Source organism: Macrosteles quadrilineatus, unplaced genomic scaffold, assembly GCF_028750875.1.
Source record: "Macrosteles quadrilineatus isolate MER2022 unplaced genomic scaffold, UCM_ALF_1.0 Scaffold_5__1_contigs__length_97177068, whole genome shotgun sequence".
In the NCBI taxonomy this organism is placed as follows: domain Eukaryota; kingdom Metazoa; phylum Arthropoda; class Insecta; order Hemiptera; family Cicadellidae; genus Macrosteles; species Macrosteles quadrilineatus.
The window spans coordinates 71,925,176-71,944,354 of NW_026542598.1; the positions used below are offsets into that span (position 1 = coordinate 71,925,176).

The following is a 19,179-nucleotide window of genomic DNA, read 5'->3' on the forward strand; positions in this document are numbered from 1 at the left end:
TTGCTCCATTGGTTATTTTCCGGTTTATAATTTACTATTTTAAAATGAAAATGTATGTTCAAATATTGTAGGTGAAAAATCAATTATTACTATTCAATCAATTCAAATATTTGAGACAGCAACACACTCTGGGTGCATGTTTAGAGCTCAATTAGTGCAATCAAGGCCACACTAATTTAGTGTAGCCTTGGTGCAATGGGAGTAGAATAGTGAGTGAATCCATGTAACTTTGTTACTGGCTAAGATTAGGTGTTTCTTTAGCTATCAATAGCATAGATAAAACATACTCCCTTATTAGATTTGTCATCATTATGGAACAGCTGAATCCAATTTTATTGTTAGTCCTGCACCGCACTGTAGAGTTTGTGGCTACTAGTAGCACTTGTAGCACTAGTGAGTCGGTGGCTCAGTCAGTAGCGTCGTGGACTTCGGGCCCAAGGCAGCGATGTCGTGGGTTCGGATCCTGGTCACTGCCAATAACATTTTATCAGTACAGTTCACCTTTGTACTGTACCGGCTCACTCCTTGCTTTGCTGTAAACGATCCACGCACGGGCGCTTAGTCTATGTGGACGGGCAAATGCAAGGTTAAAAGAGGCCGCCAACCTCTTTTTTTTTTATAAAAAAAAATAAATAAATAAAAATGTGTTTTTTTTACAATTTGTTTCTTGTTATTTAATTTAAAACCTCGTCAAACCAAATAAAATTATCTAATCATAAAGAATAAAAATGGTCTCCTAGTTATATAACCAAACATAGAGCACAAATCATGAAAATAACCCTGAAATGATATAAACAAAATTTTATCTACACTAGCGATCAGTGACATACATGAACTAGACACAAAAAACAAGCTACAAAATTTACAATGGGATGAGTACTCTACTTGTGTTGCTTACTCTATGTTAATGTCAACAAAGTTGAGTAACATTGAGATGCAGATGATGATGAAATAACTATGTTTAATTTTGAATGAATAATCTTAAGGCGAGTTATAGGAAAAAACCTTCGGCAAGTAATGATTCTAAAAACTACAAAACATTCCTGCAAATTAAATTATACCGTTAGAAGAATTAAACAGCTAAAGGATCAAAATGTCTAAAGATTGTTCATGTTTATGCTATAATGGGATAAATTAACTTTGGTGATAAAATTAAAACCAAAATACAAATTACTGACTTTTTTGGTTGAAATTCAAAAACACTAACTGACCCCATACAGTTCCCAAAAAACATTCCTCCATCTCCTTCATCCTATTTCAATTGAATTTTGCATTGGTACTTAGGTAATAATTGAAAAAACTTACTAAATGTAAAATATTTATTGTAAGGAACAAAAACCAAGTATAAAAATATATTTCAAATGAGTCTTAACCAAAGTTAAAGTATATAAATATTGTATTAACAACCAAACCATAATACTAAATTCTTACAATTAAAAAATAATTTGAAAATTCAAAGGGTTAAAAATTTTTTATTGACCGAGGTAAGATGCAAAACAACCTTGCACTTTAGTTCTCTTTTGACATTGATAATTTTACATCCCTGGTACACGTTTTAACGCCAGCTACAACCAAACAAATAATTTAAAATCATACATTATGAAGTAGGTACAATTCTTTTTTCCTACAGTTACCTAACAATGTACATGTTCTCTCACTGATTTGAGAAAGCAAAGTGGCCAATTCGCTCATCAGTGAGACAATGTTAACATTGTCTCACTCTAATTACTTTGTCTCACTCCAGATTTGCAACGTGAAGGCACGAAATAGTGAGCGTGTAACATGCAGGCAACGTCGTATGCGCGCGAAATACGTTGGCAGCACTGGCTGTAAATCAGCTGGTCAGCTGTTGTACTGTTGTATTTGTCACTTCACATTAAATTTTATATTAAAAGTTCACTTCTGTGTAAAAATAGGTTATGTTTCTTCACAAATTTATTTGTTTTATGGTAACTGTAGGAAAAGTATAATGTGCAACTCGAGTTTAAAGTACAATTGCCTCACTCGAGAAACCATTCCTCACTCGCCTACGGCTCGTGAGTAAGGATTTCTCTCGAGTGAGTCAATTGCTCACTTTTCTCACTAGTTGCACAAATAACTATTAAGAACAGTTTAATATTACATTAATATTTAGATAAAAACTGTACTTACAGCAGGAAAAGTGAAGTTTGTCTACAGTATCTAACATTTACATGATTTAGAATCGATGTTGTATGCCAATAATGTGCAAATATCAGTCTTAGGCATATGTCATATGCATACTAGCCTAAGGCAAATGTCATATGCATATATTGGTCTTAGACATGTCATACCACATAATGACAACAAATGTTTTGTAAAAAAGGCATAGAATAATTTTATTGCATGCGACAAATTATTCAACTGTTTCGTATATTCCAAACTTGCTTCACTTCAAGAAAGCCATCATAAACCACCGTCATCAACGGAAAAAAATTATTAAAGGCTAACATAGCCATGACTTATTAAAAATCATATTTTTATGTTTTCTATACTACACCATTCCCAAGTCCATTACAGTCACCTACATAGGCAGGAAAACATACTTTACGGATACTTAAAAAGCTGTCTTTTAAATAAATAGCTTCACTACAATGTTATCAAGTGACCCGTGATCAAAGGTTATAATCGCAAGATGGCTGTCTATCTTTTATCCATGTACTTTTCATTTAACAAGAGCATATTTGAGCAATCAAAACCACCAACACTTTCACTGAAAACTAAGGACATTGAGTTAACAAACTATCAAAAGGAATGTGTATTTTTTTAAATCTCCGCTTGCTTCTAAAACAATCTCAAAATTTAAATTATTTTAATAAAAAATCAAATAAATCCTTTGCCGGGTGCCCAAATAATCTTTGTAAACTATTATTACAAGTTATGTCAGATAGACAGCCACTATGCCACGTGTCTCTCAATCTAGTTCGGGAGGTATTGGGATGTTACGCAGCAAAGCGAACTTCTTGAGCGCAGCATAGCGAGCTTGCAAGTCCTGCAGCTGAAGTCTCAGTGAGTTGTTCTCGTCCTCCATGACTTCCATGTCTCGGTACTCCGCAGACTTCTCCGTCTCCAGTTCATCTATCTGCTCGATCCTCTTGATGCGGCAACTGGAACCACAGGATGACGATGTGAGGGAAAATGGATTGAAGAACATTTCAACTCTTTAAAGGCAATACGTCACAAAAATCAGCTTAGTTGTGTTTTCACTGAGTCACAATATCTTGAGGTTTTGTATTATAGCATTATTGAAGTAGCGGTAGTGCAATGTGATTTTCTGTACAAGGAGAGTCATTTTAGTATAAGATATGTTATCATTATTATGTGCCAATAATTTTAAAACGGCAACCTATTTGGGTGTTTTATGTTGAATAAAATTTGAAGCAAAAATTTAAAAATATACAACTAATAAGTTGTCAAAATACAACAGAAAGACTAACTACAAAACCAGATCAATTAGTCAAAGACAACCACACACACCTGGTTACATATTTTAAGCTGAATATGAATACAAAATGGTGTGGAGAATGAAGTGAGATGATCCATGTAACTCTATTATTGTTATTACTGAGTAAGATTCGCTGTTTCTTCCCTTAGGAGCGTTTATCAAAAATTTCCAAATGTCAAATGGGCCCAGTTTTAGAACCATCAAATAGTTGGAACAGATGACCTTATAATTGTCAGGAGAGCTTTATGGCCATTCAGGTAAGATTGTCAGGGAAGCACGATGGCCATTCAGGTAAACAAATATGTTTTGAGTCTGTAGAGTAGGCCTATTGTAAATAAAGCCATTCTGTAATTTAGTTCAGTGTAAATTGACAAATAGTTAAAAGAAATTGGTAAATTTACATACTCTAAATCGAAAAGGTAAATGTTGAAACAAAGCAATTTTTACTAGGATAGGCTACTTCCTCAAAACTCTCCTAACAGCTTTTTTGACTTTTGTGACTTGAAATACTTGCTCTCTGAACAAGCTATTCTACTTATCTGTTTTCAACCATGCTGTGGCACCTGGACTTCTCTTTCAATAGCAATATACCAAACATAAAAATAAAATATACCTTACTAAATAGTGTTAACATCTAAATGATTTTAGAAAATAAGTTAAACAAAAATAATGGAACCTAGGTTATTTAAGGACTTGACTCTACATTCAAGAATGTTTATTAGGATGGAAACGCAAAACAATTTATAACTTAACATCACAAGATCAGTCTACCCAATTTCTGTTAATTATTGTTTTATTCCTCGACCTACTTGTTACAGGACAGGGGTCTCCAACCATTATTTCCTCGAGGGCCACATTGTACATTTTTGGAGGGAAGGCATGTTTCAGTTTAATGCAGAAATTTAAATTTAACTCCTTCTAGCACAAACACACTGAGCCGCTAACCAAAATTCCAGATAAGCCTAATAAATTTCTTCTATGTACTAAAATTAACCCCAAGAGTTTTTTATGGTAATGGGGCAGAGAAAACTTCACAACAAGTGTATTTAAAGCGTAAAAAGAACCATAAATTATTAGTGAGAATATATAATTCGCCAACTAAACTTTCAGCTCATTTAGGGCTGCAATGCAATTTGTAGATCTGATGATTAGGATTAGGATTGACTTAAAACGTATAACTAACACAGCAGATCTGTACTTTGATGACTAGGACACTACGTTTCCTGCTAATTTTTCCATATTGAGTAAAAAAATCTCAAGTGAGAGAAATGTACTATACTCATATTTTAACACGGTAGCCGCCAGCCGACCTGCAGACTGGGAACTGTACGTGAATTTTTGTTGATTGGAAAAGACAGTGAGTCGCACTTGAATTTGGTATAAGCCGCAATTGCGGGACAAGATAAGCTGGTATTGCTAAGACCAATAACAACTTATAGTCACGAGTATTGCCACGCCCACAATCAAGGGGGACGATCACGATATCGCTGAGACCGCAATATATATATATGTCAATGAGTTTTACAGCGATCGTGGGACACAATCATGGTATTGCCAAGACTGCAAAGACTCGGGTATTCACTCAATATTTTCAATAGCCTATGCTGACTTTTTGCGGGCTGGAAAAATGAAAAAACTCTGCACGTGGGATATTACTTGCGGGCCATAGGTTGGAGACCCCTATTTATAGAACATGCACAAGGTTATTGACATTAATTTTGTTCTAACCTGTAATTTGCTCTTAAGTTAGACTGTGGCTAGCAGATCGTGGGGCAAAGCAATATTCTTAGAGATGGCAAACTGTTTCATTGCTGAGAACTGGGCTTGCAGATTCTCTAGATCTTTACGCATTACATCGTTGTCAACAGCCATCATTTCTAACTCTTGATACTCGTGTGTTTTTTCAACCTCTAGTTCATCTTTCTGTTCTATCCTTTTTTCACGGCAACTGAAATCAAATTGTACAACCCTTTGTTAGAGTTTAAAAGAGTTTTCTTTTTAAAATGATTGCTTCATGGTTTTTTTAATCTTTCAAAAAAAAACTTTTAAATTTGATGACACAGACTTTTTTCTGAACCATACAAAGAGCCTAATAAAGAGCAAAATGGTAGAATGATTTGTAGTTTTTAAGTCAAATAGTACAATCACCAATCACTAAAAATATACTTCAGCTTGAAACCTAAGCATAATAAATCACAACACATATATTAATTAACCCGGGCATGAAAACACTGATCTTAAAGAGTTGTTATTGAGATCAGAGCGACCAGCAAATTTTCTCAATAAGTTTACTTGAAAAGAAAACATATTCATTAAACATGGTCCAATGCTTTGAATCCTGAATGAAAACCTCGCCTGTGAATATCCATTGGTCTGTTATCCAGTTATAGTTATTAGTCTAAGTTAAACCATTGACTATTGGATGTTAAACGCAATACGAAGGATGTAATATAAATTTGCTCAGTTTTTAAGGATGGATAAACAAGACCAACCAACAAGCCATAGGCTAACTTATTATGTCACCAAGAAATATTTTTTAACTTAAAGTGCATAATGCTAAAAATATAAATTTAATAATCAAAATGTTGTTCTATGGAAAAAAGTGTTTTATTTCAAGCAGTTGAATGTACTTTTTTTATTATTTGCGCATCAGTAGAGTATTGATTTTTTACTTTGTACAAAATTGATTTCAGTTGCAAACAGAAGACAATATGCAATTTTATTTGAGATTATGAAATTTAATGCATCAAGCTCAAACTGGTATACAATGAAACTATATAGTCACGTGTTACAGACCTAAATTCAGTTATCTTAAAATATTCTTGCCTCGGTTTGTTCAGGTCGGAGGAGGGGGGGGGGGAGTAAGAGAAAACAAAGGTTAGGTTGGATACAATGTATAATATGCAGTTTGAGATTATAAACCCTACAAAATAATTAAATAAAATACCCTTGGAACAATTTATAAAGTTATATCCGACTACCACAGAGAAAACTTAATTAAAATTTATAATATACAAAAGTTCTCCGGCTGTACTGTAGACACCTATTTACACAATTTACTCCACAAAATCCAATAGTCTGTGGCACTATGCAGGGACGCTGAAGTGAGATCGCACAGCAATAAATAAAAGTATAAGTCTGTCTACCTTGGTTTGATGATCTAGGAAGTCCTTGGGTTAACTCGTTACCAGTTTGGGTTATAATTATTGAATCCAACTCGTATTAGTGCATTTCAGCTTCATTTACATGAATAGAGCGAGACATGAGATCCTTTGTAGGCTATACTGTACATAAGAAGCCTGAAATAACCCATGATATAAATAACAAGTGTCTTATTATTGATTATTTCATTGTAGATAAGCATTTTAATCAAATATTTTTTTGATAAGTAAACAATGCAACTCAAGAGCTTTTTGTGAATAACATTTGAGACATTTCATTACTTTATTTTAATGAGACCTTATTTACTTTTAAACATAAATCAAGAATTCATTATACTTTTTTTTTTTATGGATGACCTTACAAAATAGCTCTTTTTTTTTAGAAAGGAATATATACAGCTTTACAACAAAAAGGTATTACCGCCTAATTAAAAATACAAGTTTACAAGGTTAATCAATTTTCAAGGATAAATATACAACAATTAAATAATACCGGTAATACAACATTAAATTGAACCATACAATGTACATACCTGATCAATGTGCCTGGTAAAATAAACAAATTAATTTTTACTGTACAAAACAATTAAACACATGATAAAACAATTAAACACTAGAATTAATTTATACATTTTTGTCTTTGAAAAAAGAAGAGCAAATTATTCATTGCAAAATCAACTTTCAGGATATATACCTTTGTTTCTAAACAATCAAGTAAATATAATTTCTCAAGTTACAAAAACAATTTATGAAAATGTTGTAACTTCATACTTGTAACTTTACCAACAGGTTTTAGTTTGTCCAAATCTAACATGTCTGTACAGTTCAATTTGGCAGTTTGAAATCAAATTTACAAATTATTTAAATCACTTGAAACTACAAATTTCTTGAAAACACCTTAAATCTAATAAAATAATACATGGAATAAACTTACCCTAAGGCTTCAGCAATATTTTTTTATGTTATTCAGTAAGTTAAGATAATCCTGTATGAAAATGATTGTAACAAAACTCAGATTTTGTCAATTATAATATTAATAGACAAATTTAACTGCACTGTACTCCGAACCAAAATATGTGAACTAATACTGACTAAATAACAAATCTTCAATAATTATTGGACATAAATCCCCACAACGGGCAAGTAAAACTATGATCCAACAAGTAAATATCCTGCTACTCAGAATTCAGAGTTAGAACTAGACACAGAATGGAAGAGTACAGAAGGGGTTTGGGGGGAGGGGAAAGGGGAGAGGTATTGTAGCTGATCGGACATGAAAGAGATAAGGAATGCACCTGAAATCCAAGGTCTCTTTGTCTATCTTTCCTGTTTCCAACATATTTTCCTAAATTCAAGCTGGTTGAAATTTCTCTCCAAATAATACGTAGCTAAATAAATATATTTTTGTATTTTTCTTGTTTATATATTTTTTTTTGTATTTTCTTCCAATAAAATAAAATGTCACAATCCCACCCTTCCTTAAAAGACGAAGGCGCCTCTCTATGGTGATCTTCATGTCTAGGGTTCGTCAGGTGGTCTATCGGTGCTAACGTAGGGTCTCAAGTCTTCGATGTGCCATCTTCCAACACTCTGCCCATTTGTGTCAGCTAGTTCATAAATCAGAGATGATATTTTCCGGTTGATCACATAAGGTCCGCAATATCTAGGGGCAAATTTTTCAATGATCTCCTTTTCTTTGTTTGACTGGGTAAATTTTCTTTTCCAAACGACGTCTCCTTCCTGAAACTCCATGTGTCGTCTCCTCAGGTTGTATTGGCGGGCACTCCTCACATAAGCCATGGCTAATCTCTGTTTAACTTTTTCATGGACGTTCTTTAGTTCTCTAAGACGGCTCTGATCTTGAAGTGTCTCTGGGTTTGCAGATTCTAAATTTTCTTCTAGTGGCTGCGTTATTTCTCGTCCAAAAACTAGACTGGCTGGAGTGTATCCTGTGACTTCACTTTTAGCAGTGCGAAGGGCAAATGCAAGTTTTGGAAGACAATCATCCCATTTCTTGTGAAAATCTCCAACATAAGAACGGATCATTGTGATTAATGTCCTGTTGTACCTTTCAGTCGGGTTCGCTTGAGCGTGTCTCCTAGCATTGAAGAACATTTTAACCTGGTAAGAAGCACAAAGGTTTCTTGTTGATGCTCCTATAAACTCAGGTCCGTTGTCTGAAATAAGAGCACGGGGTATTCCAAATATTAGAAAAACTCCTTCTTCCAGATGCTGGGCGATTAATTTTGATGATAGAGATCTTAATGGAAAGAGTAGTGTAAACTTAGAAAACAGATCGGTCACAACTAAAATGTACTTGAATCCTCTTGACGTACGTGGAAGTGGTCCGATGACATCTGCAGATAGGATTTCAAATGGTGATGAGGGGAGACGGGGGTTCCCCTTAGTCCTACAGGTTTCTTCTGTTCAGGTTTTGAGACTTGACATGTAAGGCAGTTCCTCACATACGATGCCACGTCAGCTTTCATCTTCGGCCAATAATACAATTGTGATGCACGATTATATGTTTTATAGAACCCAAGATGGCCTGCACATTGGTCATCATGACATTCTCGATACACTTCATGTCGAGAATCCTTTGGAACAACAAGTTTCCACTCAAAGCGGCGATCAATTTCCGGTTGTCTTGGCCTAATGTATTTGTAGAGGTTATTTCCTTTAACCTGCCATGAAGGGTACTTTTCGGGATAATTTAAAACACTATCAAACATTTTCTGGAACCAACGATCTTTAGTATCTTGCTTTACTTCAATCAAAGCTAAGTCAATTTCTTCTTCTTGAGCTTCCTTTGTTGCAGTTCTTGAGAGTAGGTCAGCTACTGCGTTATCTTTGCCTTTCCGGTGTTTTAATTCAAAATCAAAAGCTTGCAGACGAACTGCCCACCGGGCTAAACGTCCTCTGGGATCCTTAAGGTTTGCTAACCAGATAAGACTATGATGGTCGGTATATACAGTAAACTTGGCTCCTTCCAAATATGATCTATAATGTTCAATTCCCCATATAACTGCCAAACACTCTTTTTCAGTTGTGCTGTAGTGTTTTTCAGCTCGGTTTAGAGTTCGGCTTGCATAAGAGACTACGTGTTCCCCATCCTCATAGTGTTGTGTAAGAACACATCCAATTCCTACGTCTGACGCATCACAATGTAGCTCGAATGGTAAATCAAATTTAGGGCAAGACAAAATTGGTGCATCTATAAGAAGTTGTTTGATTATGCGAAAGGATTGTTCAGCCTCGTCATTCCATTTGAACACAACATTCTTGTGCAATAATTTGGTCAATGGTGCAATTTTTGTTGCATAATCTGGTATGAATCTTCGGTACCAGGATGTGGCTCCAATAAAACTTCTAACTTCCTTCTTTGTAGTCGGTGAAGAGATGTCAGCTAAGGCAGAAACTTTATCTGGGTCAACATGAAGTCCTCTGTAGTCAACTTTGTATCCTAAATATTTCAACTCCGATCTACACAATTGAGTCTTTTCTTTGTTTATGGTTAGACCTGCAGCTATTAAACGTTCAAAAACTTCACAAAGAACATTGATATGTTCAGAAAAGGTTGAGGTGACAATGATTATGTCATCGAGAAAAACAAAAACTGAGGGCTCTAATTTCGGTCCTAATATTTGGTCGATTAATCGCTGCCAAGTAGCAGGAGCATTGGTAAGACCAAAGGGCATTCGTTTAAATTGATAAAGACCCCTGTTGGGTATGGTGAATGCAGTCTTCTCCCGGGAATCTTCTGCGATTTTGATCTGCCAATAAGCAGATTTTATGTCAATGCTGCTTAAATATCTTGCATCTCTCAGTTGGTTCAGTATCTGGTTGACATAAGGAATAGGATATGCATCTTTCCTTGTGAGAGAGTTCAGGCGACGATAATCAACACAAAAGCGGTAAGTGTTGTCAGGTTTTCTTACCAAGACCACCGGTGATGACCATGCACTAGTACTAGGCTCTATGATGTCATGTTTTAGCATTTCGTCCAATTCTTGATCAATATGCCGTTGAACATTTGGCGAAACTGGATAATATCGCTGCTTCACTGGTGCAGCGTCACTGGTATCAATACGATGCTCCACGAGTGATGTACAGCCATACTTAGTTGTCATTTGAGGGTAATACTTGTTTGTGAGCTCCAATAGTTGACCATTTTGTTCTTCTGTTAAGTGTTCTCTTGAACATATTGCTCGGTCATGACTTTGTAGTCTATTCGTTTCACAGCTAGCCACAGCACAATCCCTAAATTCCCTTATATGAACACTGTCGGAAAAGTACCATCTACCCCTAGATAGATCGAGCATAATACCAAAAAGTTTTTGAAAATCTGCACCAAGAATTAATGATACAGTAGTGTGGGGAAGATATAAAACTTCCATGATAGCGGTCCTTCCATCTACTTCTATCGGAACATCCATTGCTCCTCCAATAGTGCATGTTGATCCATCAGCAGTAGTAGCACGAGTAACACTAGAACATCTGACCCTATGTCCCAATATTTCTAACATTCTTCGAGTTTTATCTCCTATCAAAGTCCTATTAGCTCCTGAATCCAATAAACCCATTATATTTGAACCACCAATATTCACATGAAGATATGGCCTGACATCTCCTTCTTTGAAGGTTAATAAGGAGGTAATATTTACAGAACCATTGCCTAACATTCTATCCGGACTTAATCGATCTTGGTTTTGACTTTTGCGGAACGGTTGCCGGACACATGACGTTCCGCATGAGAGTTTTCCGACTCAGACGGGGTTGTTTTTGGTTGGCAGGAAGGGCATTTTGATTTTATAGTGTTTTCTTTGCCACAACCATAGCAAAATATTGTCTTTGGCTTAAAGCAATCAGCAAAAACGTGTCCTGGTTTTCGACAATTCCAGCAGGTGTATGAAGATTTTGACCGACTTGATTGATGCTTGGTTTTGTTCGGAGAGACGTTGGATGACTCCACAGTTGATATTTTTATATTATCTTTCCTCACTCTAGGCTTATATGCAAGGTCAGGTTCGAGAAGACTTCGTTGTGGTTTCATGTCATAGCGTTGAGCTCTAAGTCGACCTTTCTCAAGACTACGTAGAACAATCTCTAACTCATCAATATTTTTAACATTTTGCAAACAAAGTGCAGACTGATATTCTGGAAGTACGTTTTCTTCAATAATATCCAACATGTCTCCCTCAGATTTTGGCCTAGTCAAGCGACCAAACAAGCTACGCATCTTGGCAATGTAGACTGTCACAGTTTCTTCGGATCCTTGTTTTCTATTTTCAATTTCTCGCATTAGTCTTCTGTCATAGTCAGGATCTTGAAATGCATATAATAATTTTGTTTCAAGACCTTGCCAGTCCTCAATTCTTCCTCTACAAGACCTATAGACTGCTAAGGCAGAACCAGTAAAAAGTTCACCGGCAGCATTGAATAGTTCTCTGAAAGTCATATGATTTGCAACACGTTTATCCTCAACATCAGCCAGGAATGCACCAACACTATTGTTGTCATCTCCTGAAAATTTTAAGTTCCACAACCTAACAGGAGTTCTCTTTAGCATGATTTTTCTTGAATTAAAAGCATGATCTTCATCTGAAATTTCAGTAGACGATGATGACGAAGATGATTCTTTGTAGTGGCGAGACTTCTTCTTCTTCTTCTTCTTACTCTTCTTAGTTTTGTTCTTCAGCGGCTTGTAGTCAGCTTCTTCTTCACTGGAGAATTCAGTATCCGATGTAGTTGGTCGGCTATTCTTCTTTCCTCCACTCTTTGCTTTCATTTGAAAATTCTCATTTATCTTCTTATTTACTTCCAAAACTTTTGATTTTAATTTATGTGATGCACTCGCTCCATTTTCTTCATCCGATGAAGCATTAGTTTGAAAACCAACTAATGTGTTGCGCCCATCAACCTTATTTGAGCTCATAGATTCCATATCTCCACTCTCATTGGCAGAATCTGTCTTTTCAGAATCACTTTTAATATCCTGTAGTGATTGGCCAACAACTTTTTCAAATCTCCTTATGATATCTTTTATATCGCGGCTCAGTTTCTGACCCTCAGCCTTATAACAGTTACCTATTCTTTCAATTCTCTGATACGTGTGAAAAATCACAGCCTCTAATCTTCGCTTCAACTTAGGTACATCAGTACCCTCCAATGGTAAAATGAGAAGATTCAACATTTCAGTAAGTTTGCCTATTTTTTCTCGGCAGGCTTCAACTTCATGCTCATCATCAGTTGCTACAGGGATAGCAGAAATTCCAGACTTTTCCTTCTTCAAAAATCTCCTTAACTTCTTCCTTAAATCCTCCATCCTAATTCCAGAATGATCCTTAAAGCTCCTAACATCCAGTTCATGTTCAAGTTCACCCCTATCCAAGTGGTTGATATGAGAAGACTTGTAGATCATTTTGAAAATTTCAAATAAATGGCAATATTCAAGTAAATGACCAAAAACACATATAAATGGGACAAAATATCATAAAGAAGCAATAAACACACTATTAGGGCTGAAAACAACAATATTTACTCCTATAAATAATACAAAATACTTCCCAAGTAGTTCCTGAAAATGTAGACCTCCAATAAATATAGGCTAAGTCATTACAAGATTCATAAAATAATCAACGTTCAGTTAGGTCCAATATATTTTCAATCAATGTTCAGTTAGGCCTAATATATTTGCAATCAATGTTCAGTTAGGCCTAATATATTTTCAATCAATAGTTAGGCCTAATATATTTTCAATCAATAGTTAGGCCTAATATATTTTCAAGTATGATCTACAAGTCTTAAATAAAAATAATAACAAATAATAAAAAAAAAATAAAATAAAATAATAATAAAATATATAATAAAAAAAATATAAAAAAAAAATATAAAAAATATAATAAAATATATAATAAAATATATAAAATATAATAAAATAATAAAAATAATAAAATAATAATTCCACGTTGGGCGCCATTTTTATTGTTACAGACCTAAATTCAGTTATCTTAAAATATTCTTGCCTCGGTTTGTTCAGGTCGGAGGAGGGGGGGGGGAGTAAGAGAAAACAAAGGTTAGGTTGGATACAATGTATAATATGCAGTTTGAGATTATAAACCCTACAAAATAATTAAATAAAATACCCTTGGAACAATTTATAAAGTTATATCCGACTACCACAGAGAAAACTTAATTAAAATTTATAATATACAAAAGTTCTCCGGCTGTACTGTAGACACCTATTTACACAATTTACTCCACAAAATCCAATAGTCTGTGGCACTATGCAGGGACGCTGAAGTGAGATCGCACAGCAATAAATAAAAGTATAAGTCTGTCTACCTTGGTTTGATGATCTAGGAAGTCCTTGGGTTAACTCGTTACCAGTTTGGGTTATAATTATTGAATCCAACTCGTATTAGTGCATTTCAGCTTCATTTACATGAATAGAGCGAGACATGAGATCCTTTGTAGGCTATACTGTACATAAGAAGCCTGAAATAACCCATGATATAAATAACAAGTGTCTTATTATTGATTATTTCATTGTAGATAAGCATTTTAATCAAATATTTTTTTGATAAGTAAACAATGCAACTCAAGAGCTTTTTGTGAATAACATTTGAGACATTTCATTACTTTATTTTAATGAGACCTTATTTACTTTTAAACATAAATCAAGAATTCATTATACTTTTTTTTTTTATGGATGACCTTACAAAATAGCTCTTTTTTTTTAGAAAGGAATATATACAGCTTTACAACAAAAAGGTATTACCGCCTAATTAAAAATACAAGTTTACAAGGTTAATCAATTTTCAAGGATAAATATACAACAATTAAATAATACCGGTAATACAACATTAAATTGAACCATACAATGTACATACCTGATCAATGTGCCTGGTAAAATAAACAAATTAATTTTTACTGTACAAAACAATTAAACACATGATAAAACAATTAAACACTAGAATTAATTTATACATTTTTGTCTTTGAAAAAAGAAGAGCAAATTATTCATTGCAAAATCAACTTTCAGGATATATACCTTTGTTTCTAAACAATCAAGTAAATATAATTTCTCAAGTTACAAAAACAATTTATGAAAATGTTGTAACTTCATACTTGTAACTTTACCAACAGGTTTTAGTTTGTCCAAATCTAACATGTCTGTACAGTTCAATTTGGCAGTTTGAAATCAAATTTACAAATTATTTAAATCACTTGAAACTACAAATTTCTTGAAAACACCTTAAATCTAATAAAATAATACATGGAATAAACTTACCCTAAGGCTTCAGCAATATTTTTTTATGTTATTCAGTAAGTTAAGATAATCCTGTATGAAAATGATTGTAACAAAACTCAGATTTTGTCAATTATAATATTAATAGACAAATTTAACTGCACTGTACTCCGAACCAAAATATGTGAACTAATACTGACTAAATAACAAATCTTCAATAATTATTGGACATAAATCCCCACAACGGGCAAGTAAAACTATGATCCAACAAGTAAATATCCTGCTACTCAGAATTCAGAGTTAGAACTAGACACAGAATGGAAGAGTACAGAAGGGGTTTGGGGGGAGGGGAAAGGGGAGAGGTATTGTAGCTGATCGGACATGAAAGAGATAAGGAATGCACCTGAAATCCAAGGTCTCTTTGTCTATCTTTCCTGTTTCCAACATATTTTCCTAAATTCAAGCTGGTTGAAATTTCTCTCCAAATAATACGTAGCTAAATAAATATATTTTTGTATTTTTCTTGTTTATATATTTTTTTTTGTATTTTCTTCCAATAAAATAAAATGTCACACACGGACGTATAATTTGTAAAAAAACTCTTCTAGCGTAGTACAAACTAGAACAATTATATTATTTTAAAGGTACCAGCTGTTGTATCCGTGCTAAATGGGGAAAAGACATTGAAATAAAAATTTAGTTGCTTAAATCTTCTGAATAAAATAGGTAGCCTACGCAATCAACTTAAGAATTAAAACTGAACTGTACGTCTTATTGTTTGATAAAAAGTCTTTCTTTTAACTAGCCTAACTTATGTGGCAACCTTTTTATTGGTTAACCTGGTACTTTTAACCTCGCCTAACTTATGTGGCCTACAAATTATTAGAGGCGATGATGAAAGTATGAAAATAATGTACCGCTAAACAATTTAATTTTTCAAAGTTACGCTAGTGTAAACTTTTCTTTAGTTGAAAAACCTACTAAAATTTTAATTCAATAGGTGAAAAAGAATTGTACTTAACGTATCATAACTTTCTGTGCTGAAGCTCTACAGTAGTTGATATTGATGCCGCAGAAAATAGGTGTTTTACCCAAACTCTTAGATTTTTGTCATTAATTTTATCTAAAATCTAAACCAATAGGCCCTACTTCTTTAAAATTGCCACTCATTTGGTTCACATGATTACCTGGCTGCATAACCCCTGTTCTTCAGAGTACGCCTCCTTTGTTTCATGCGCACAATCTCATCTCGTGTCAGCCCTCGGAGCTTCAGTTGGCGGTTCAGATCTCGAACAGAGATCGTGACTAGCTCATCGTCACTTATGTCTACCACAGGACTTGGCGATAGTGGAGCCTGTAATGGAATAAAATTTAAAAGAATTAGGACCTAATCATATTTCAAAGGTAGCAGGGAAATCATTAAGTGACAATTTAACTTGTATTAAGTTTAAGCCAAACTCAAATTTATTGGATAAATTCTAAAAACACCATCATTATGGCAGGGTATTTAAAGAGTAGGCTACTAACAAACAATAATAGTATCTCTGGTACCTTCGTCAAATTAAAAATGAGTTTAGTTTAGTTAAGTTATTTATTGCCATTGAATTATGGTAGGCAGCCTGTTGCCTACGTAGATCTTAGATCAACTGATTAGTAAGCTAACTTATTAGGAAGACATTGAGGAGATGTTGAAATTACGTAGGCCTATAAATAAAAGATAGATTACAATTTGTTAGTGTTACTTGGTAAAATTTTGATTTTAGCGAATTTCTCTAAAGGAAGGTAAGTAAGCAATTTTGATATCATAACTTACATTAAGGTCATTAATTTACAGCACATTGCAGCAGGTGATCTGTATGTAGCCTAGTTCCTAATTGCGATACAATTCAAACAATAATTGACTAGTCATGTTTTGGGATAGTGATTCCATTCCCATTGGCCCTAGTTAAAGGTTAGTTTGTTGAGGGAAGTAATGCACTTGTACTTGTAAGTTACCGCTTCTCACAGAGTCACTTTAGTCAGTCACTCAGTCCTTAATTAGTTGTTTTTGCAATGAGTTGATGCATTTTGCTCAGGGATTAGCCTCACACAGAGAAGTACAGTTTCTTAACTGGGCTACGTTACTATCGACTGAAAATATCGATTCAATTAGTAAACTTTCATTTGATTTTTTCATTACTAGCAAGTTTGGTTAGTTAGGTTAGGTTATTACAGTTTCATTTTATAATTGATATAGGCTAGTTAAAAACATTTGAATATTGCATAGGCCTAGACTAAGCAACACAAGTAGACTCCTCATCCCATTATTGTTTATGATGTTGTTTGTTTATGATCAGTTATTGTTTATGATTAGGCCGTTTTATTTGGCTAAACGAGGTTTTAAATGACTGAAATAACAAGAAACAAATTGTAAACAAAACACAACCTCTACAGTTAGACGTACAGAACTAACAATAAAATTGGCTTCAGCTGTTCCATAAGGATGACAAATCTTACTAAGGGAGTATGTTTTATCTATGATGAAGGTTTACTAAACTTAACTTAATTGAATTGATATTCTCAATCTATGATAGCGTAGCCCAGTTAAGAAACTGTACCCGGAAAGGGTCCAAATATTTCAAAAGTTACCGGTATTTAATGCCTGCAACATCACTGTATGACACTCTAAGGAAACATCCATTCAACACCATCTTCACTAACGTCGCTATTTAATGAGAGGCACAGGAAAAATAATTCCTTTGGGTCACAACTAAGTAGGTAACAAACATCTTAATTAGGGGCTTAAGTATAGTGTGTAGGTAGGCTACCTTACATTTTTTCGAACCTCAATTAAAGAAGACTCAATTGGGAAAACATAGCGATGCCAACCCATCGAAAAACAAACTTAGTCAAGGTTATATCTTTACAGAGATAGCTTGTAGTAGTTTTTAATATTCATCGTTATTGGTAAGCCTAGGCATAAACCCTAGTAAGGTAATCATTGTAGTTATAACCTTAGTACAAAATTGTGATATGCGTTGCTCAGGCATAACAATATATTTAGGTCTCTTATATCATAGACTGTTGATGATTTATAACTACGGTTAGTAGTGTGTCAAGGTAAATTAATCACGTAGGAATGAAAAGTCTTCAGTAGCGACATAGGGCTTGGTATAAAAACATAACCTACTTAACACTTACAAGTGTATGTTTCCTTTCCCCACGCTTGTTTTCCGGAGCCATCGTTAAAATTCGAGAAAGAAACTAAGTATTCCAAATACGAATAACAATGGTTGAGCACAGCTTGTCGACTGGATTAGGGCAAAATTTGCAAGTCATTCTCTACGTCAGCTTCTAGGCTAGGATTGTTTTGTTGTTTCGTTCCGAGCAAGCAGAAGGCAGATGCAAAAGCAGGGGGAAAGGGGAAAGGGACTAGGGAGGGGAGACTGACAGAATCATGATGACATAATAAGAAGAAGAAGAAGTTAAAGTTTCATGCAGCGCCAGGGATAATATTCGCTTCACAAACTTTTGCACCTGGTTATCTACTATCGAAAATGTCGATTTTGAAATCGCACATATAGCAACGATAATCGATTAAAATCTCCCTCTAGGCTCTTTGGGGATGGATGGATGGATGTATTAACTTGTTACCATTCAAATTATGTAGTAAAACTTGACATGGAAATATCATTTTAATTTTTTTTATTTATTATTCATTGGCCTTGGTCATTGACTCTCTAACAGAGGAAATAGATTGTGTGTTGGTTAGTCTATGATTGTGTCTAGTAAAAAACAAAAAATGACACGCACACATAAATTGAAACTGTACATTTACATGGTAGGCAGGCAGCAGAATGTACGAAAAAATTAAAACTGTCCCAGATCCTAAGATTGTCCTTAAAGAAATCCACTACTTTGTAGTATGGTCTTTTAATTATCAAGTCTTTCAAAGCAGTTTTGATCTTCCGGTCGTCCTCGTCCAGACATCAAATACTGAAAGGGAGTCTGTTGAAAAACTTGATGGCTGACGTGGGAAAGGAATTGAACGTTCTGCTCAATCTTGCACGGGGGTCATCAAGATTCTACCTGGCTCTGTATTATAGGTGTGGATGAGACTTCTGGTATTGAGAAGTTAGTGGAACACAAGCACTTGATTTCAATCAAGCAGGCGTAGATGTAGTGGCTGCAAACGGTGAGAATTCCAAGTCTCTTGAAATCGGTTTGCAGAGTTTTTTTAAAAGGACTCCTTGGGATGATACGAAATGCCGCTTTTTGAAGCTGTAATACTTATTCGTCCACTTCAGACGCATTTGGCCCCAAAG

At 34.6% G+C, this 19,179-nt stretch overlaps 1 protein-coding gene across 2 annotated transcripts; it reads right to left on the reverse strand.

The window, feature by feature from the left end:
• Positions 1-1,305: 1,305 nt before the first annotated feature.
• LOC128994797 (transcription factor MafK) lies at positions 1,306-18,251 on the reverse strand. 2 transcript variants are annotated; one of them, XM_054419575.1, is made up of 4 exons: positions 18,056-18,251; positions 16,063-16,229; positions 5,192-5,411; positions 1,306-3,125 (listed from the first exon to the last, which is right to left on the reverse strand). In XM_054419575.1, exons 1-3 carry the CDS (start codon positions 18,095-18,097, stop codon positions 5,210-5,212), a joined length of 411 nt encoding a protein of 136 aa, XP_054275550.1. In that variant the 5' UTR covers positions 18,098-18,251; the 3' UTR covers positions 1,306-3,125; positions 5,192-5,209. The 2 variants fall into 2 exon arrangements, with proteins under 2 accessions (XP_054275550.1, XP_054275551.1); XM_054419576.1 differs by lacking the exon at positions 5,192-5,411.
• Between the last annotated feature and the right edge of the window lie 928 nt (positions 18,252-19,179).